At 40.8% G+C, this 22,499-nt stretch overlaps 1 protein-coding gene across 2 annotated transcripts in view; it reads left to right on the top strand.

Moving 5' to 3' along the window:
* The window catches only part of PARG (poly(ADP-ribose) glycohydrolase), a 61,774-nt gene extending 52,775 nt beyond the window's left edge, over positions 1–8,999 (top strand). For both annotated transcript variants that reach the window (XM_042033232.1, XM_042033231.1), the window contains exons 16-18: positions 1,540–1,645; positions 4,840–4,968; positions 5,588–8,999. In XM_042033232.1, the coding sequence (XP_041889166.1) occupies positions 1,540–1,645; positions 4,840–4,968; positions 5,588–5,760 (408 nt within the window). In that variant the 3' untranslated portion in view covers positions 5,761–8,999. The remainder of the gene's footprint in view (positions 1–1,539; positions 1,646–4,839; positions 4,969–5,587) is intronic.
* Positions 9,000–22,499: the final 13,500 nt, after the last annotated feature.

Here is a 22,499-nt window from a genome sequence, read left to right as displayed (position 1 = left end):
CTCTTCTCTTCTCTTCTCTTCTCTTCTCTTCTCTTCTCTTCTCTTCTCTTCTCTTCTCTTCTCTGCCATCCCCAATTTGTGATACTGTCCTTAAATAAGATATTTGAGATGTTTCCCAGTCCTTGGTCTCTGCCCTGGATTATGTGCTGCATAATGTTTGGGAACATTGGGTTACTTTCCCAAGCTGTGGCAGGTGCTTTATCATCTGCATAGCCTGGGTTTTCCTGTCACTTGTTTTTCTTGTTTTGCTGCTGCTCTTTTGTTGAAGCTAAAGCAGTCTTTTCCCAGCTTTTAAGGTTGTACTTTTTCAGGGACTAGTAACTGTCATCAGTGAGCTGTTTATGGTTATGAGACCTTAGCTTTACCCTGTGCCAGTGTTTTCAAGGCCTTTGCTGTTATCCCTTGCACAAATTTTATCTCCTAACTTGCTGTGTCTGGAATCAGTCTCCAGTTCACAAAGCAGATTCTCCTTAGTTAATAAGAAGGCTAATGGGCCAGAATTAGGGCCTTGCATGGCCAGCATAAGGCGTAGGTAGTGAGAGGTGTGTGGCCTGTGCTAGCAGTGGCAGTGCTGTTTTTACTGGGCAGTGGAGTACAAGAATGCTAATTCAGTTATACTATACTATATATAGTGGTATAGTATATACTATACTATACTATAGTGTGCAAATTTTTGGGATCAAAACATGCTAATGAGTCTCCTTCATGTGATTCCACATTTACAGATGCAGTGGGCCTTTGCTTTAGCTTCGGTGTTGAACATATATGCTCAATGCTACTGTGGCCACAGCCTCCTGCTTTCTGCAGTACAGAAGGGTACAGAATATTATAGGATATATTTTAAATAAATTCAAACATAGGAACACACTGCCCTAATTCTCAGCTGGAAAGGGAATGCATCCCCTCAAAATGATGTGTGGTGCTGAAGGACTAATTTAAATTAGTTGTAAAACCTTAGCATCTTGACTAAAGTAACATTCATCAGCTTGTTTCTTCATGGTTGGTAATGAAATTAGCCCTAAAAAAGACAGTTAAGTACAGTTTGTAAACTTTGCTGATATCTTAGTACAAAATTCTAATTACCTACATCAGTGAATTTATGATCTGCCTACAATTTTCAGTTTATTGATTGGTTTGGATTTTTAAAATAAATTATGGTAGATCACTGCAACATTTATAAGGTTAGTTGGTTTGGCTGATGTTTTTTTATGAGGACTGATTGTTATTTAAAGAAAATTTTAAGTCTGAGTTCATTTTCTGTTCAGGCTATCCTGGAAAGTTTCCTGTAGCTGTGATGAAATGCCTGGGACTCAGCACCTGTATCTTAATTTTTAACTTGGGTCCAAATAAGGCAAAAATCTTCCTGCTTTAAATTTTTTTGTTATTGCTGTTAAATTGAAAGGAAGACTAATGGTGTATTGAAGTAGTTTGAATTTGATATTGCTAGAAGACAATATGATTTTTGTTATAATTTTATTTTTTGAAAGTATCACACCAGGTTGCCTCTCAAATCCATCTCTGACTCTTGTCTGCATGTAGGCCTACTGTGGCTTCTCTCGACCCAATGTTCCACCTCAGCACCTCTCTGCAATAGCCACGGGAAACTGGGGATGTGGTGCCTTTGGAGGGGACTCCCGATTAAAAGGTAAATTGTAGCAATTAGTTAATGTTCCAATTAATCCAATAACTTATGTTTTGCTCCTTGGCCATATGTTTTTGTTCAAGTACATTTCTTGCTTTTGTTCTAATTACTACATTTTTCCAAGAAATGGCGTTCTTTAGAATTGGTTCATTAGTGCTGATCTTTAGGCCATGAGTAATGTGACCTTAAACAATAAAAAAGCATTCTACTCTATTCTTTGTGCTTTAGACTTTTATGCTCTTTTCAGTTTAAAGTATGAGGCAAGCACGTGACGATGAAATGCTGGATTTGGAAGGACTTGTAGCACTGAAACCTTCCAAAGCATAAATATGCAGCATTCATTCACAGAAGAACATGTTCATTGCAGTTGTCAGTCATATAAATCAGTTGACCTTTCTGGAGCAGTCTTTTTAGATTCTGCCTGAAATTCATATCTCTGCAAAGCTGTTTAAAGTACCTGGTAATTTGCAAGGCTTCACAAATTTGCTGGCAGTGCTTAATTTTGCTCCTTAATATATTGCTGTATGCTAGAGAGGTTTCCAGTCACTCAGACGTGCTGCTTTCTTTCCTGATTTGCCTGCTATATCACTCACTTTCTCATGTTCTTTTATATTTAATTAGAGTATTTATAATGCAGCAGATATCACATGCTTACATTCATTTAAGACCTTTTCCATCAATTCAAGAACTGATGGATCCTGACATGTAAATTCATATCCTGGTTCATATAATTCTAAGTAGAAATTTACATTTTTTTGTTGTTTCCAAGTATTTGGAGAGTATTTAAAATTTGCTTTTCAGAACAGCTTCAGGTAGCTACAGTGAGACAGTCATCAGGCTACTAGCTTCATTAGTTTTCTCTCTTAATGTGCTTAATTCATAAAGCATCTATTTTTTTCTCGATGCTCACTGAGTTCCTGGCAGTTGTTTTTTGATTTCCATTAGATAAAATAGGCTGCCAAATGTGTATCTTATCAATATCAGGACTAGTATTTACTGTAGGATCTGAGCATAGTTGATTTATGTTAGGCAGGTTTAATAAATACTTTAATTTGCATAAGGTCTTGGATCTGAACTGTAATACCCCATGTATATTTTTTTAATGTAGAAGGGATGTCAGTACAGCCACTGCTTCAGGTGCAAGCCCAGAAGTTAAGTGGGATCACATCAGCTGGGTGCAAGGGGCAAGAAAGCTCAGATCCCTCCAGACCCGGTACCACAGGCTCTATTGCTCCTCCTGTGGTGCTTCTTTCTGTATCAGTAGCATGGAAATCTCCCATGGTATTGTGTCTCATTAATGTACAGAAGATTGTGAAGTTTCATAAGATATAGAGCAATTCAAAATAAATAATAGGATATTTTTATTATCTTGTAAAGTGAAACTGCATTGTTTGTTTGGAATGAATAATAAGATTTCATTAGGTTCTGTTCCCCTATGCAAGCTAGTTAATTAGACTCTTTAAAAGCTGAACTACTGAAGCTTTACTAAATCCACAGCTGGTTCAGTAGTTTAATTAAAATATCATTCCCAGATTGAGATTAATTTCACACGTGAATCATGTAATTTATAATTTTGGCTATGGGTTTACAAGAGAGGGTTTTTTTGATTAAGGAATGCAGTGTTTTAATAGGTCTCTGTTTAAAATGTTAGGGATTCTTGATCTGAGCTCTGAACAGCTTTCTATTTAGCTTCCACTAGCAGGTGGTAATGCAGTATGTACACTGTTTTATTTAAAATTAATCTTTACAAAGACAATATTAATCACATTTTAATTAGCTCTACTTACTGGGTAGAAAAAGGAAGAATTGGTATCAGAACTGCACCAACAGGCTCTGAAGTAAGACAAGCTGCAGCAGATGAAATAGTTGCTGGGGTCCATTGTTTGGACTGTTGTAGCTCCCGTGAAATGAACCTGTGATTGATTTCACGCCTCTGTGGCACTCCAGCCTGGCAGTGCTGGCTGGTGAAAAAGCTGCACTCTTTTAAGTTTGGTGCTGCCTAAGGGGGTCCTGGTTTTTTTCTCCCCCTCATTGTTTCTCTTCCCCCTTCTTTGTTCTTGGCTCTGTGGTCTGGTGCCCTCCCTTGCCTCAGCTCTGGCTCATAGCAAAGCTTTCACTCTGCCAATTCAACTGCTGTTCTCGCAGCAAACCATTAGCTTTTATTCTTCATCTGTAACTTTTCTGCCAGTTTGGTGAATGGAATGGGCACAGTGATGTCTGATGAGCACCAGTGATGTCTGATGAGCACCACAGAGCTGCAGAAAAGTGAGCAGCTACATGAGAAGTGGACCAGAGCTACTTTCTCCAGTTGCACTGGGTCATTAGCTTGGCTCAGCTGCACTGTTGATCAATACCCCAGATGATTTCTCAAGGTGAATCTTAAAAAAAACCGTTTCCAAGATAGGAAACATTTTTCTTTCTTTTGCTTATAGAGAAACAAAATCTGTCTATATTGTAATGGTAGCTGTTGGCAGAACTTGGGATGCAGCCTGGGCCAATGAGTTTGACAGAAAGCTGGAAGTTAAATAACATGAATTGCATTGCTGATATCACACCTCATAGGTCAGAATAAGCCAACGTATTCCATGCTGCATACTTCTATTGTAGGTATGATGGACACCTTAAATTATACAGGAAGAGGCTGCAGAACCATAGTTCTCCTCTTGGAGCTAAAAGCTGGGTCAGCTCCCACTCTGCGTAGCTTATCTAGTGAAAGGGTTGGCTCCATTCCTTCTAATAGGTGGCACAGAATGGAAATTGCCAAGTGCTCATGGATGAATTTTACCCCACTGTCTGTGGCTGTACAGGCAGCTCAAACCAGGATGGAAGGTGCTGCTCTGTTGCCTTATGCTGCCACAGGCATTCATTGGCTAATTAATGGCTGCATGCTGCTTGGGGGCAGACATGGACCAAAATAAACCCCTCTCAGTTTTAAGCACAGTTTATCTGGAAGTAAGGGTGGATGTCAGTAACAGCTCTAGCAGAATGCTTCAACACTCTTGGCCTGCAGTGCCCAGCGTTCTTTATTTAAAAAAGAATTTTGGAAGTAATAGTTATCCACCTGTTGTTTGTACTGCTTTGCAGCACCCATGTGGAAATGGATGCTATGGTTGTTTGCTGTAAACTTATGCTGTGTTTTTTCCTTCAGCAAATTGTTCTATCTTGTGTTCATATGTAATCTTTTTTTGTTGTTTCAGCCTTAATTCAGATATTGGCAGCTGCTGAGGCTGGACGTGATATTGTTTATTTTACCTTTGGAGATGTGGAGCTGATGCGGGACATTTACAGCATCCATACTTTTCTCTGTGAGAAGGGTCAAACTATTGGTGAGCAAAAAAAAAATCTTTGTGTGCAGAAAAGAGACATTACCATCTCTACAAGTAGAAATTTTCCAGTATGAATTCTTGTCACCAAGTCCTGAACACAAGCAAATGGGTCTCGGTTTATGTGTGCCTGTTTTCAGAATGGGGAAGTTTGCTGATTTGGGATCAACTGCACAGTGCTAATCAGTTAGAAGACTTCTAGAATGCTTTTCTAATTCCTTGGGAGTTATGCTATAGAACTTGAAAAATACAGATACATGTGGTAGGTAGAAGATTTGCAAAAGCTTTTGATATAACTCAGTAATGCTTTGAAGAGGGAAGAGCTGCTTAGGCATTCTTGACATAAATTTGTCTTCTAGTGGTTCTGTCTTGATCCTGCAAGATGTGGTCTGATGTGTTTTCCAGCCTAATGTTGGGATAGCTTGTGCAACAAGTTGAGGGAGCCCATCCTATGTTCTGAACAACCTGCAGACATTCCCATTACACAGTCTGCCTCTGTCACTGCTCATTTAGAGATGTCCCTAGCCCTGTCTGTGCATTTCTAGCCTTCCTTTGCAATCATACATTGCTCATATGGCGTGTTCTTACATGGTGTTTAATGATCTTTTTTTGGTTTTTGAAGGGGACATTTATAGGCTATTGCTGAGATACTACAATGAACAATGCAGAAACTGTTCTACTTCAGGACCAGATGTCAAGCTGTACTCTTTCATATACAACACCATTGAGTCCTATGCAGATTCTACTGATGATGATGATGAAGATGAAGAAAAAGGGTTGTGTTTTGAAGATTAAAATAAACGTATTTGATCAGAGTAATGTTTATCTCCTCCCACTGGTATATTGTGTGAAATGCTGGACATAATGAATGATCTGGCTTAATTTATATTGACTGCATTGGTAGTTACGTATAACACCCAAACAAAAAATCCCACAAACACCTTTGAGAGATGAGATTTATTTGTTTGATGGTTTCATACATGAAAACCTTGTTCATGTGTGTACAGAAAAAAATTTTTTGGTAAGTCTGGTTTGTGTTATACCTTGTTAAGTAGAATATTTTGGTACACATGTATATTTCATTCAAGATTGCTGAAGATTTCCCTGTACTCCTTTACATGTATTTTTCAGAGCTCTTACGTAGATTTCTCGTGGAGGCTTAGAGCTGGAGTACAGACAGCCATGTAACTCCTTGGATGATGTTAGAGAGAAGCATTTAGATGATTTTTCTTACTGAAAATTGTCATAATCCTTAAGACTGCCAAGGTACCATCAGTGTTCTTACCAAAGTTTTCATTCATTTAACTTAAAATGTCCTGGGTCTAATTTATTTTTTCAATAAATGGTTAAAATTGGAAAAGTTCTGTAGGAGCCAAGAATGCATTTCACAACTGCATGGTCTTTACCAAATTAGACATAAAAGTTAGCATAAAGAAGTAGAGAAAAAACAATGAGAGTGGGAAAATGAGAAATGTGACCAAAGCTGGAAGCAGAGGCAAAGATTTTCACGTGAATACCATTTTGTTGGTGCTATCTGTTACCACATTGAACAAGGTCTTAGACACTATTGGAAATTTCTCCAGGTTCAGTGCTGCTGGCAATATTTGAGTTAAGGTCTGCTAGTTGTGTTTATATTGTCATATCAGTTCTCCCTTATCTCAGTATGCATATATGTGAGTATAAGATCCCCATGGGATATGTGAGTGAGGAAAAAAATCACGTATCAGTGGGAGGAAAGTCTGCAGGCTACGTAAGAACATGAGGTCTTGTTAGGAGTTTTTGCCTGTGTCATTTTAGACATGGGAATAACAGTGAAGAGTTGGCAAAACATCTATAAAACCCATGCTTTTACTATCTGTGAATACCAAATTAGTGTTGCTGTAGTACATTAATAGTTTACACGAAACTGCAGATACATCTGTGATAAAACTTTTTCAGGTCTATGTACAGGGCAAGTCCAGTGAGACTTTTGTCTATTAGTAGTTTAAGCTCACCTTAAGCTTCAGCGCAGAGTCTAAGTTTAACTTCTTCTGTGTTAGATTTTTTTTGTCTGTCATAGTTGCTGTTATGAGTTAGCAATACAAGTAAAAACTGCAGCAGGAAATGTAGTGACCTAAGTCTCTTAATCAATGAATCCTTTTGAGTTATGTCAGATAAAACTTCTCCAAGCCTCAAACACACCATGGTAATTAAATGCTGGAAGCTGTTGGCAGTCGGGCTCGGAATAAATCACTCACTGCTTCAGCTGCTCTGGGGGAAGCAATAGGAAAAAGCTCAGGTTGTTTATAAACACCTTCAGGGTGCTGTATCTTTGCGTTAATTTTAAGTGGGCAGCTTGCAGGTGTGTTTTTTGGCAAGTGATGGACACAGAGGTTCTTCCTGTTTTTCCCACCAGCTGTAGTTTTCTCCACCCCCATCATTATAGGGAAAAAATTTTGGCTAGAATTTCAAGCTTTTTTCTGTGTTTGCACCTTGTGTCCTTAGATTTAGCAGAAATCTTTTCTCCTGCTCCTGGTGTTTCAGTGTTGGCTCAGATTCTGGCAGTAGGAATAACTGTTTTATTAGCTCTGATTTGGGCATTTAGGTTCAAGTATGATCGTGCTTCTAGATGCATTGCCGATGATAGATGTACCCTGTGAATTATGACAAGTGCTGGAAAACTGGTGCTATCTGCCAAACCTTCTTCACCTTACTACTCAGGATCTCCTATAGAAGAGATGAACAGAATTTGTTCCTAAACAACTGGAAAAAAAGATAACAAAAAGCCTTAGATGGCTAGACATGACCTCCCCTTTATTATATATAAATACTTCTTCATTAGTGCAATATTACTTGTCATTGTGAGAAGTGATTGGTCAGGTATGAAAAATGTACCAAAATATGATGGAATGAAATTCTACTTCAACTCTAGAAACAGAAAAATTTAACTTTGGAGAGATTATCTGATGATCATATTACAGGTATGCAGTTAAAAGAGTTCTTGCAGTGTCAAGTGCTTCCAGGATAATCCTAGTCTTTTTATGCAGTCTGTAGTGTCAGTGATACTGAGCATTTTCTAATATGGGGAAGAATGCCTTTGTTTGAGATCATTCATTAGGGTATGTCTACCTTACTTTTTTCTCTTGTGAATTATGCTTGTATGGACAGGAACAAAGGAAAAGAACTCCTTTTCCATTTCATGTGTTGTCTGAAAAAGAGTGATATATCCTGCTTTCTGTGGTGTGTTCCTGATCTGGTAAAGAGCAACATTGTAAGAATGCTTTGAATATGATTTTTATCACAAGCAGGCTGAAGATTATTTTTTTGTTATTGTTGGTTTGGGTTTTTTTAAAGCAAAGTAGACCAGAATTAGCTAACAATGGTGTTACATTCCCATGATGTTCTAATTCAGTAAAGAGCTGAACTGCCCAGATTGCTGCATGTCAGCCCAATACGTGCTCCACATCTTTCTTTTTCTCCCCACCCGCCAGTCCCCATTTCCCAGCTACCTGAAATGTTTCCTTTAGCTGGCCATGCCTTCGGTGCTCTGGGGGAAGTAGTGTGGAATGGAGATGCCAGTGGTCTCCTTGTGCAGCCTAGAAAGCTTCAGTTTCACTCTTCCAGAAACCTGGTGATGGAGTAATCTGGGTTTGGGATTTTTTATTATTTTAGGGATGTTTGCTACATGATTTCCAATAAAAATAAACTTCCTACCAAAACTTTTGTTTTATACTTTTTAGCAGCCAAATGGAATGCCTGATGTGAAACAACAACAGGCAGTCATGTCGATCGCAATGTTGCCTCATAGTCAAGTTTGATGTCTGAGCAGTTCAGTTGCTCTACAGCTCTTGCACCTAAATTGCTCAGTTTTGAGGTTTTCCTATCTGATGGGGAGTATCCAATACTGTATATATTAATTTATAAACTGTTGAAGTGTTTCTGACATTCTTCTAAACTTACAGTTTATGCACCGTTATATTGTATTGATTTTTCTGGATCTGTATGCTAATGTTTACATAATTTTGTAGGAATACAATTAAAAAGTTCTGACTGAAGCAATGTTGTGTAATTTGTCATATAATATACTTTCCAGGACAGAGGAATTCCAGCATGTCTGAATGCACAGGGCACAGTACTGCAGATAGTTCTAGCTGTAAATTGACACATAACACAGAGCTGAGAAATGTATTTTTCCTGTACAGTATTGTGGTGGTTGCTTCTGTCTGCCTAGCAATGTAAAAAGCAATTAACTGCTGTACATTGGAAGGGTGTGAGTGTGAGGTTTCATCTTTGTGTATTGGCCATATACAGATACTCTGATGTTCCCAAGCTTTTGGTAAGCAAGTAGATGTTGGATTATTCATTGAACTTTGTGAAGAAAATGTCACTAAATAAAAGCAAATAACCCCATAAAAATATATAAATAATTAACATGTTGTAAAAGGGTTTGTATGGTTTGTAAGAGTGAGGCTGAGGTCCTCCTAAATGAAACCATTTCAAACTTTTTGCAAAAAGTCATTTTAAGCTAGTAAGGAATTCATTTTTTAGCATTACAGGAAATTAGGATAAAAATATAATTTGATTGCTCCTAAGGTTTTATGTGTAGCTGTGCTTATGAAGTTTGCGGTGTTGGTAGTAAAGGATTTCATCCATCAAACAGCAGCAACAGAAGCAGAGACGGTGAGCAGCAGGCACGTCTGGGGGAGCGGGAGTGAGCAGGTCAGTTGTGGCTGAGCAGGGAGCTCCCTGCCCTGTGCCCAGATAACTCATGGCAATGGCCAAAGGGATCCCATTCTCCACGAGCAGCGTTTGGCTGAGTGCTGTATGGGCTGGAGGTGGCGGGCTTTGGTTGCGTGACAGCTGGGTAGGGAGAGAAGGGTTGATGCCCTTTATGCTGTACCTTGGAAACCCCAGGTGCAAGGGAGGCAGAAGGTGCTCCCATTGTTCTGCTGCAGTGTGGAAGCAGTTGCCAGTCTCTCCTGTCCCAAGCTGTCACTGATCTCACTGTAATCAGCAAACACCCTCAGGAATACACTTTATTAATTCTTGAAAGCAACTGTAGCCTATTGAGATAACCCTGGGGATAAAGCACAGTTGCAAGGGCTGCTTCACCATGGACTTTTCCTGGTTTTCTCCATTGTTTTCCCACCTATGTCAGTGGACAGAGGAGTCCCAGACACCTGAATTTCACAACTTTTCATGTTTATGTTCAGACAGTCTTCATCCTCTCATCCGGAGCAGCTTTCTGTGACAGAAGGATGGACAGATGGATGTCAGACCTTGGGATTCCAAAAGCTGTTACAAACTGTCAGGTTCACTGAGGTAATTGTATATTAGCCAGTGTAGGGTGATGCAATGTTTGCTCTGGATGGATGACCTGGGTTTTTTCTTTCTCTCTTTTTTTTTTTTTTTAATTTAGTTTTAATATCTGCGTAAACTCATCTTTTCCTGTTTTGTGACACCTCTGTGACAAGAGTGAGAACATCCATAAAATCATGGAGACTGCAAGATGCAACAGCTGTCTGAAATTGTTGGGTTTTTTAAGCTCAGAATTGAGTATTTATGATCTTGTTTTGTGCTAACAGTGTTTCATGCTCATTTATCATTGCTTAAGTGAGTGTGACCTGGAAGTTGCATAGGAGGTATTTGTCACTGATAACTCCATTACAGCAATACCATCAATTTCTGCTGAGCTGAGCTGTCAGCTGGGGTTTCATTGCGTGGTCCTGCTAAGTGGCACAGGGTCCACAGTTAAAGGAGGCACTGGTGTGTTCTGGGCCCTCGTGGTGACACTGTGCGACGCTGTTGGGATGTGTGTGGGTGTGTGCACACTGTGCTGTGCATGCACACACATTGAGGCAGCTGTAAAGAAGCTGCCATGAACTACTGGAGTGGGGATTATTGATAATGTATCTTTTAGCTGTAAATCTGGGAAGCAGAGGACAGGAACCTAGAGAGAGATTGCACTGTCTTTAGGAGCTGGCTGTGCTTGCTGGCTCTCTGGTATCCACAGTTCACACACCTCAGCCTTTTGCAGTCAGCTGTCCTCTCAGATGGATTGCACTGAAAACTCTTGGCGTAACTGATGTGCCTAAAAACAACAAGACAGGTTTTTGTGCTGGTTTTTTTTTCTGAGGTTTTTCTTCATTAATTAATGGTAAATTGAACAGGTGATATTAAAGGTATGAGGTTTTTTGCCCTTCTTTATACTGTTGAGTAGCTAACAGGATCACTTTGATGTTCAAATTTTTAAAGAAATGGAATACAATGAAGGAATTTATTCATTGGGTGTAAAACAGTAACAGTATGCCTGGTTGGGTAAAGGTTACTGAAAAGCCTCATCTCCTTCTGCCCAAGTGATAAACATTGTTTTGTGTAAATCTCCTCTTGGAAAATTCATGCAACATGCAGATAAGAACCTACGTTCTCTCTGTGGAACTTTCCACAAAGGCTTTGTCTATCCTGCTCTCAGTTGTTTTCATTTGAAAGGACAATTCAGTAACATCTTTTTTTATTTATTTTTTAGAGATGCCTTCTGCAAATGATTGGAATTTTTATACCTACTACAGCTGCTTCCTTTTGTAATTAGTATTATCAAGGTGAGATTCTGCACAGATAAAAGCTGCATTTGCTAAATAGGAAGGGAACAAAGGACCAGTGATGCAGGTTTGTTTTAAAAGTCTATGTTTAGAGTTAACAACAAACAAGAATGTAGTGCCACACATGATGTTACCAGTTTGGATACAAGACATACATGTGTGTGTTAGCATCTAATCACTGTCCCTGTGCAAATCCTGAACTTTCATTATAAGGCTACTTTTGTAGGAAGGCAGTAATGACATATTACAAACTGTTTCTTTTAATGTATCTGTATGTCCTCACCTTGTTAATATGTGTGACCTTAGCTAAATGTTACAGGCATTATGGGTGTTTTTGCCTGGAAGAACAATGTTTGCTAGCTTTTGTAAATGGTAATTTACACTCAGAACAGCATCAGGAGTGTGTGAGGAATTAAACCCCTGTAAATCCTCTATGGATGTGCTCCGTAATGGCTATTGAGCATCTGAAATCTTTTCAGGGTGGAGGAGTGTGCTCTGAGGCTACAGGGGAAAACTGCAATCTTCTTGCTCAAAGACAGTGCTTTCACCTTTCTTTTACACTCACTTGATGGAGATAGAAAATTATTTTGATTGTTGGGGAAGTGTTACATTTATTCTCAGAAATTGCTAATAGCACCTGTTTAAAAAATAAACCAGGAAAGCAAAGTCAGAATCAGGGGAAAACTTCAGTGTTTTCACATTCATTACAGTAATCTTTTCTAGTCATGCTCTCTAAATGTGATGCTTAGGTTCTCTCTGAAGTCATCATCAAGACCAGCTATAAGGGGGGCAGGAATGTATGTTCACAGTTAGCCTTTAGTTTCAAAGTTTGCAGGTCTTTGCAAAGAAGGCAGAAAACACTTTCAGGAGCCAGTTGATTTTTGTTTCTGTGTTCCCATTTGCTGGGTTGCCATCTCCCACGTATTGGTGTCCAAGCAGAAACACCTGTATGGGTTTCCTTTGGTGCCTGTGTGATTGATGTTTTTCATTTGTGAAAGACTGTCCTGACTGGATCCTGACAGTAATCTTGCTTTGCTTATCAGGGGAGAAAAAAAGAAAGGTGGTGTTTCTATGAAAACACCAATGTGAACTCTGACCACACATGTCCGAGTTAAGTCATGTCTGGTTTGGAGCTATGTGGGGCAATGACAAAGTTAAGCACTTTGCATGTCTAAAATCTTGCAATTTAGAATTAGGATTAAGAAAAATACGGAAAATTTTCTCCAGGCTGCCTGGTTGGTTCAAGTTGTTTTGCTTTGTGTACCTGGAACACCAGAGAGTAGGTTTTCAGTGAACTATTTCCAAGGGTTTGTGAATCTTCATCAGTAACAATGTTCCCATGTTCATGGGGTCCACTTTTGTGGTGGTGAATAACTGGACCAGTGAGGAGCTGGACCCATGTGTAGAGAAGGCAGGGTGTCCCCTCTGGCACTCTTGGCCTTGCAGAACTGACCAGGGGGAAAAGCTTTATTATATGTATTATATGTAAAGATCTTTTCCCAGGAGTTTAACCCGCTGCACTCTTGTGGATTAATTTCTTGTGCTATTTCTACATCAGGTGTTACCTGTAAAAGGACGCTTAGGAAAGTTCATGATCCTGAACTGTGTGAATTATCCCTAAGCAGAGAGAAGTTTTGTTTACTTCCATTTGAAAGGGGAGGGAGCTAAATCAAATCAATTCATTAATTGTGTCCACTTAAGATTTAGACGTAGTTTATGACACCTGCTTTAGAGATGCTTCAGAGGAACCCTCTTCCATGGCCTTGCATCAGTGAGGACTTGGCTCCTCTGGACATGTACAACTGGCTTTCAGCTGGAAGTTGATGGGAAGTGCTGAATTTGCTTATTTTTTTTCATTCATCAAAGCATCTTGGCATACCAGATGCAATAAAGGCACTGTATAGATCAAAGTGTTTCATCATGGCACAAAGTTAATTTTGCTAAGATTTGAAGACTTACCTTTTCAAAATTAAAGGTTAAAAAAATTGCTGTGAATAGCTAAATCCTGTTATTGAATAATGACAGAATTTTCCTTAATGTACTAGGAATTGATTGTATCTTAAGCAAAATGTCATGAAAATAAATTAAGGTGATTGTTGGTGTTTCACAACCTTTTATATAAAGGATAAGGTCCTAAAAATTGTATTTTCAAATCCAGAGCTAACTCCATCTTCAAAATGCCTGCATTGTTAGGTAATTATCTTATTGCAGTTTTAAGTCATTATTTCGCCTGTTGCCTGAGGAATTTTACAGCAGAGCAGTATTAATAAGATGCCAGGAGAACAAATTTCATAACTTAATCACTGTCATAAATGGAACTCATATAAACAAAGTGGCATTTTCATTCATAATTAAATGACCTGCAGCAAATGTAGGTCAGGAGTGAAGGAATGTTTGATTTTACATTCTGTGGAAAATCAAAACTATTGCATTTTGAGGAGAAAGGTTAGAAAAAATACAATCAGTGCCTTCTGGATATGGATTGGACATACCACAACTTTGAGAGAAGGAGATTTCTAATTCATCCACATTGTAAATCTCAGCTAAGTGGCATTTAGACTTTACTGTTGGTGATGACAATTTCCTGAGCTTTCAGATGAAAAAAAAGACCTACTGATAGATTGAGTCCAGTCCTCCCTCATCCTGCCGATTCCACGTAGACAAAAACTAGCAGCCAAACCCAGCAGATTGAATTTAAAATGCAACAGATTTGAAGCTTTTTTTTTTTCTTAGCTGAAATTGGACTACTTGATTGTGAGCAATCATGAGGATGAGATGTTTCTAATGACAACTAAGCACGTCCAAAGTCATATGACTTCAGCATCTGTGGCTCTAAATCTTTTGACTGAATTTTTTTGGGTTGATTTTGTTTTGAAGTTTTTGAAGTCTTAAAATTGTTTCCAGTCATTGGCATGAGAGCTGGAAACACTCAGATGAACCTGCACCTTCTACATGTCAGTTTTGGAAGGGGTTTGTTACCCTGACTTACATCAGGAACCTCCTTTGCCTGTTAGGACAGGCTTTGGCCCCAGTAGTTTGAAGGGTTTCAAGGCTAATCGAATTTCTGTTTGCTTTAGACAAGGATCCCCTTCTTTTTGCCTCAAATCTTGATTACATGTGACCTTCAGAGAGCCTCAAAATGTCAATAAATTCCTCGGAGATTGGTTTTTGTTACAGTCCAATGTAAAATTGTACCCATGAGAAATGCTTAATCTATGACCAAAATAAGGCTCTTGTATATTGAAATGATCAGGGGAAGGCTTTTCTGTTCTGAAAATTCATATGGCAATGACGTGACTGAACTATGTCTTAAGGGAGTTAAATCCAACTTTGAATTCTGGTCTCCAGGTCAAATAACTCCAGGTATTCTCTGCTGCCTTAATATTTCCCCAGGGCTGGGACATTAACACAAGCAGCAACTAGTGGCCCAAGTATCACAATGTTGTATTTGGTAGTTTGTGCCTTAAAGCCTTTCCAAACCCAGTAGTGGTAATGCGCCCAGGTGGGGGGTATTCTCTGAAGTGGGCTGAAGGGAAGAATGAGCCAGGGGAAGGTGAGGGACCCCCGTGAGTGTCCCTTGTCCCTTGCTCAGCCAGTGCCCAGCAGACACAGGCAGCACGTTTTCCTTACGGAGGTCAAACACACCGCTATAAATCCAGTCCTGGTGGCTGAGACCCATGTGTGTTTTGTCCCACACCTGAGAAGGTGTTCATTTCTTGCAAAAGCCTCTTTGTTTACTGAAGTGCTTGCTTTCTATCAGAGTTCTGGGCTGATGGCTGCTCAGCAGCGTCTGGCTGATGAGCTCAGCCTCGCCCGAAAGCTTCACCCTGTCTGCAGGAGGAGTCGTAATTCAGCCTCGGGGCATGCTCCCGCTAAGCCGCTGTCGCAGGCGGAGCGCCGGTGGGGACAGCGTGTGCCAGACATGCTTAGTGGCTTTAGAGTATTGACTGAACTGCCAGACCCAAACTCATTTACTTAAGGCTTGGGCTAATCACAGTCACCCAAGTGACAGGCAATCCTTGCTCTTTGTAGCTAGATCCTTCCCATGCTACAAGCTCCGAGGTAGTGATGACCGAGGATCATGATTTGCTAGCAGGATTGAGTAAGAAATGACAGGTAGGATTTATTTCTCACTTGCCAGACACCTTTACAGACTTTTCAATATTTTTCTATAATTGGCTTCAGTGACAGCCTCCCACAGGCACTATGCACATCCTGGGAATGGGTCTATGCAGGAAAGGGATGTTTGTTAAGGCAACATCTGTAATTGCCTTAGGCTGCCACAGCAATAGCACTAAAACTCCAAACCTAGCATTGTTACAACCAAAAGTCATCTTGCCGTGGGTCCTGCCTTTCACTTAGTAATGTTGTCCTTCATGTAGTGTTCTGTGCATTGAAGGTGATACTATGATTCACCAGACTAGGATTTAATGCAGCTCAAAATGCCTTCAAGTGGAGCTGTAGAGATACTCTTTTCACGTGACACAAGCCCAGTTCCAGACATCCACTGGTAACTGGCCTGCAGAGACTGGAGAGCTGGACACTGCTATGGTGCTGTGTCCTGAGCTCCACAACTGCCTCATCTTAATAAGCATTAGAACAATTCAGTGAGCTCAGCATCGATGGGTGAGGACTTTGTAAAACAGGGGATCTCTGTAATGTGACAGCATGGACTGCACAGCAAACTATTCTGAAAGGAATTTAGAGCAGAGTTTGAACAATTTATTCCAAGTTGATAAACACAAAACTACACACCGGGGGCAAGTTTGGGGTGAGTTGTTGACATTTTTTCTATGGCACCAGCATTAGTTTTCTGAAAACGTATTTGGTGATATGGCGGCTGCTAGTAGATCAAGAGTCCCCATGAAGCATGAACAGTAAGCTCACCTTGGTAACTGAGATGCTCATGTGTCTACTCAGTTCAGGTGTCTCCTCTCTACAGGAGAACATTTGCAGTTTGCTGGCAGCTAAACATAAAGGAAGCACAGAGCTGCTTCAGCTGTGAAGCTCTCTAATACTGTCCAGCTGAGTTCAGCACTGTGAATGCAATGTTTCCAAATGGCCACCATCAGGAAAATAAGAAATGACTGTGACTCTACATCTATCAGGTTTGATATTCCCAGCCCATCCCTGAACCCTTGGGTATTTTACATTAATACTTTTGCAGATGGTCCCCTTTGGCTCTGGCGCCAGAAGAGAAAGGGTTGGGAATGCTAGAGGAAAGTGTTAGAAAGAAATTATGAAGTTTTAACTGTACAACAGGTTTGGAATGGAACTCCAAAGAATCCCATTGAAAAACAGATAAGTTTCTACCTCTGAAAAACAGAAGTAAACAGGAAAGCCTATTTAGTTATTGCAGAATAACTCAGTAGGGACAGTGCTTCTAAGGGAACTCTAGCTTTGAGGCACAACGTGGTGTTGATTAGTGCAAATAAAGCTCCTCAAGAGTCACCTTTCAGCAATTACAATCAGACACTGCCACTGTGGCTTCAAAAGCTTCATTAGCAAACCCTGCTCCTAGTGAGAGCTGTAAATCTCAGATACCCCAGAAGTTTTAGCTGATGGAGAACTGTCTTGCCTTATTTATTTTCTTTCAATTGAAAGAAGTGGAAAGATAATTACACATTCCTTCATCCAGATAAATAGCATTAAAAATCAAAATAGATCCTCCTGAAGAAAACACAGCCAGTGGTATAGTTCTAAAGAGATTATGATAATTTTCCAGCTGAATATGATGAAGTCAGGGCACCTTAATGTTTTATTGTCATCTAAAGTGACAGTCTAACAAAATGCAGTGTCTTTTAGATGTAGCCAAAAGAAGCATATCAAAAATAATTCATTTTTTCTATTTTTGTTAGGGTTCTCTGATGAAACCCCTGCAAATACTGAAAAGTATTTTCTAGCAGTTTTCTACTAATCCCCTGGTAGAATAGAAGAAAGTGATATTTTCAATTCATTCTTGGTTAAGGAAAGGGCAGTTGGCAGTGGTTTGTTCGTTGTCATCATGCCAAATGCTGGCAGGCTCTTTTGCAGTACCACCGGTGATCTGTTTCCACAGTTAGTGGGAAGACTTCTTGCTGTTTTGCCTGCCAATGTACTAATCTCCCATTAAAATAGTGGGACAAATTAACTTTAGTGCTCTTGCTAATTTCCACATGAATTCATTATTTGGCAGCTATAATAAATGTTGTATGCCAGAGTTCCTGCTTAACCTACGCATTTCACCGACTCACTCGCTGCTTTGTATATACTGTAGTTAATTGTTTACTCTAAGAACTTAATGAAAATACAGTGAGGTATCAAAGAAATAATTACAGCAACAGTTGCTTTTGTTCTTGTAGATGTAATGGAAAGACTTGTTTAGTTTATTAGGAAAGACTTGTGAAACCACCAAGTAGAAGTTGTGTTTTCCTGATTTTCAGTCAGCTCTATTGTCTAGCTTGTCTCTCTCTAACAGATCTGTGGCCAGACAAATGGGCTCCGGCAGTTTGATTCTATCCAGATCTATGTTTGAAGAATAAAATCACTTGAAAATAATCTGTTGGCCAAAATCAATCAACGAGCAGTCTTGGGTGTTATTGGTCTTCCAATAAAACACTCTGTACTTGTACCTGTTTTCTCCAGAGCATCACAGCCTGAAATTTTAGAACAGAGAATAATTAAGCCCCAGATAGCTGTTATCCATATAAAACTATCAATATGAGTTTGTCTGTTGACCAAATAATAATGGCATGCTTACCCTTAGGTTTGACATGACTTGGGTTGTGAAACTGGTACAAATCATTGGTGCTTCAGTCAGGTTTGAAGGAAGCTTGGAGGTCATCCAGGGCTCAAAGCAGGATCAACACTGGAGTCAGACCAGGCTGTCCAGGGCTTTGTTCAGCTGGGTCCAGATGCCTCCAAAGATGGAACCATGTTTCTGGGTCCCTGTTGCGATGGTTTTTTATCCTCTGAGTGGAAAATGTTTTCCTCCTGTCTAGATTGAACCATTTCTATTTCACCATCTCATCCTCCTGCCATGCAGCACTGTGAAGAGCCTGGCTTTGCTGGCTCTGTCTTCCTGCTGAACTCCCGCCCCCCCCCCCCGGTTATCCCTGCATCTGAGGAAAGGGCAGTCATTGCTTCCCTCCAGCTCCTGGCTCTGCTTCAGTTGGCACAGCCCAGCATGCTGTTGGCTTTCCCTGCTGCCTCACATTTAACCTGCCCTAAGCAAGGAGCTATGTGAAACTGGGACTGACTTTTCTGTCCCTCAGACATCCAGCAGCACGTCTCCTTTACCATGGGAAGTTTATTCAGGGAAGTCAGGGATATTACTGAAGCTTATTACTGAGCCAAGGTTTCAGAAAGCAAAGGGAACAGAAATAACCCTTATGAAATTCTTCTTGTAAACTTTTCTGTAGGAGGTATCAAATGTAATTAAAATACTTCTCTTATGTAGGAGTGGGGAGGAAGAAAAGCTTGGTATATTATTTGTTGACAAAAAAAAAAAAAAAAAAAAAAACCAGAATAAAAAAGGGTTTTAGCACTTACTTGAAATGTATATCCAGGAAACCCTCCCAAAGCCTCTCCTTTGAAAACTGACTGAATCATTTGTTGCAGCTGTTTGGTCTGGGGTGCTCTAGGGTTTTTAGGTCTTAGATTTAAATGTTACACAAACATAATGACCAGAGTCCTGTGTGACATCCATGGTGTTTATTGTTAGGCTCGAAGTGAAAGCAGGTCTTACAGTTTCCAAATTGCCTTGCTTTGAGAAGAGATGGTGCTTTAGATTTGAACCTCTGTTAGTTTGTAGCCTGTGTGTGTAATAAACACGTTAGGAAATAAAGGCAAATGGAGTTTCTGGCTTGGCTTAAAGAGAACTTCTGGTAAACATTGTCTCTAGTGGAATTACATTACCAACAACAATGAAGAGTTGCCAAAAATACATAAATGTATCTATCTCAGGGGGGGAAGCTATTAATGAGATTGTCCTTCTACGAGTAATCCTGTACCCAGACCACCTCCTATGAGATTACCCTTTGAAAAAACAAGCCCACTGAGAAGTCACGCTGTGTTGGAGAGAGACTTGTGTGGAGCAATTAACCGCAGGAACTCACTGCTGATTGCAAGTGGCTGCTGATCCACCAGGTACCAAACCCAAGCGAAGACAGGAGCAAGGCGTTAGAGGGGTGTGCAGCACCATACCCTGGAGCAAGCACATTGTGCCCTCAGTGGGCAGCACAGTGAGTTTCCAAAACCAGCTGGGTTATAGTTTTGTTAAAACATGCTTTGGGTTGTTTAAACAGGTTGGATCTAGTTTTGTTAACTCGTGCCTGAGTTAAGCCAGAAATGAGGCAGAAATAAGTCAGCAAACTTGTTAGATTCACACTGGTCTGCTACAAAAGGTAAGGATAAATATAAAAATAAATCATGGCGAGGCAGTGTGTCTTTCAGCACAGCAGGCAGTTTCACCTCTGACAGCACAGGGGTGCTGTTGTGACTATTCTGTGCTGTACATTTTATCCAGTACAAAACTTTTCTAACACATAGCACTTCCTCACTATGGAGCTGGCATGAGAACCATGTGAAGCAAGCTGGCACACCTGACTGTGTGTGCTAGGAATTGCAATTTTTTTCAAAGCTTTCATTCTGCTGATGGAATATCCATTCCAGCCAATTTCAAAGTGTGATGGTTTAGGAGGAAGCAAAACCAGTGTATGGATCTCCCTTTGGCTGGCTGGAGGGAGAGGTAAGTATACAAGTGCTCACATAAATGGGCAGGTAAATGTGAATTGTAAATGGAAATTGTAAGAATTTAAACAGGAATCATGAGCAAATGGCTTGTTGTCCATCATGGGCTCACTGGGGAGCAAATGGATGAGTGGTAAGAAGGTGCTGCTCCGGGGTGCGGACTGGTGACAAAGTGACACCAGAAGCCAGCAGCAGTATGGCAATAGCTCAGCACACCAAAAGCTGCTGGGGCAGGCTGGTGGGACAACCCAGTCACAATAAATACTGGAGAATTTGGGAGCTGCTCCGAATCACAATAAACCAGAATCTTGCTGTTACAAGCACACAGATCCCATTGTGTGAAGAATTTAAGAAAAAAAAAAGGGAAAAGAAAAAAGCCAAACCCATAAAGGTGAAACTGGGCAAAGGCTTCTGGGAACAACATAAGCACTTGAAATGTACTGTAATATCTTTGTGTCTATCCAAGCATATTTAATTTACCCTGCAATGGTATTCACAGTCAGATTTGACATGTGGGTTTCTCTATAAAGTGGAGGGGAGGTCTGCTTGTCCTCACTATAATTTTTAATTGAATTTATGTTCAGTCAGCATAACGTGATTGCTCTAAAGATGGCTTCTGTCTGCTCATAATAAGGTTAAGACTCAATTAGTAGTTGCAGCATTTAACAATGTTTCACCACTTGCCAGAAGGCTCAAGTAGCATCTGTTCAGCTGCAGGTACCAGTTCAGCACCCATTTCCCTCTGCGGGGGTGCTGGGCCACCCTCCCTGGGAGCACTGAGTGAGGGATGGGCCATCCTGGGGGGTTCCCTGTGCCCCATCCCTGCTCCATCTGTTCCCTGCACTAAACACTGTATCACAAAAACATGAACACATCATTCACACCCTTGCTCTGCAGTATTTATCGGTCTCCTGAAGGTGCACAGCTGCTAGGAAAACTGCTGAGATGATAATAAGGTTTTTGATGTATTTATGTGAGGATTAAGGGTTTTTTCATCTTGAAGAAATTAATTTTACCCTAATCAACAATTGTATCAACCAGTAAGCCTCAAGAAAATCTGAGTGACCGTTAGGTAACAAAATGCTAGATGAAGCCTGTTGTGTTCCTTCCTATGGTTTTTACTTTCCATTTCTGCTCACCTGACCCTGATAAACTGATTTTTGCACTATATCCTTAGCACAAAACAAATTATAGCTTTGTCTTTTCCTTGCTTTGAAGGTGTGCCCAATTTTCCCATCAATCTTATTATTTACCCAGAAAGTTACCAAACATTGGAATGTGTGTGATGGTGTCAATAGTTGTCTGAAATACCAATTTTACCATATATATAGGCATTTGATCTTGGTTGTAACTGTATTAAATAGAGCAGGGAAATAAAAAATACGTCATTTCTGATTTATGAAAGAAAATGGACAGACATGTAATTTGAAGGCAACCAGGAGAAAAGAAAACTTGAAAGAGGTAAATAAGAATTCTACCAGCAAAGGAACACTTGAAATTCTATTGTCTTGCACTTAATATTTGGTCATATAAGTTGGGACAATAACTCACTCTGAAAAATTGCTCACATACACGTGCTATAATTTTGTCAAGGTCTACTACGCTCAGTCTACTTTCTATACAAATTTTGGAGAGCAAACGCATGTGTCCTTGGGACACTTTGTATGTCCCTTGTGAAACTGCCCGTCACTCCTGCACAGGAGCGGTGCGAGCAACTTATCCACGGGATGGGTTTCCTTAGGCGTTCCCTGTCACGGGTGCTCACCGGCGCGGTGCTCTCGCCCGTATTTACACGTTTGATGAGAGCTGTGGGCCGGGAGCACCAAAACGCGCTCACCGGACCCCCAATGGCTCCGGGGCCGCGGGCTCTGAGGAGCCGGGGGCGTGTCCGGGGTGTGGGCGCTTCCCGAGGGGCGGGGCGTGTCCCGAGGGGTGTGTCCCGTGTCCCGAGGGGTGTGTCCCTTGTCCCGAGGGGTGTGTCCCGTGTCCCGAGGGGTGTGTCCCGTGTCCCGAGGGGTGTGTCCCGAGGGGTGTGTCCCGTGCCCCGAGGGGCGGGGCGTGTCCCGAGGGGTGTGTCCCTTGTCCCGAGGGGTGTGTCCCGTGTCCCGAGGGGTGTGTCCCTTGTCCCGAGGAGTGTGTCCCGTGTCCCGAGGGGTGTGTCCCGAGGGGCGGGGCGTGTCCCGAGGGGCGGGGCGTGTCCCGAGGGGTGTGTCCCTTGTCCCGAGG

The sequence above is a fragment of the Corvus kubaryi genome, unplaced genomic scaffold (assembly GCF_017639235.1).
Source record: "Corvus kubaryi isolate FWS band 111438036 unplaced genomic scaffold, C.kubaryi_AGA036_p1.0 37357, whole genome shotgun sequence".
Classification (NCBI taxonomy): Eukaryota; Metazoa; Chordata; class Aves; order Passeriformes; family Corvidae; genus Corvus; species Corvus kubaryi.
This window is presented reverse-complemented; position numbering and strand designations above follow the sequence as displayed.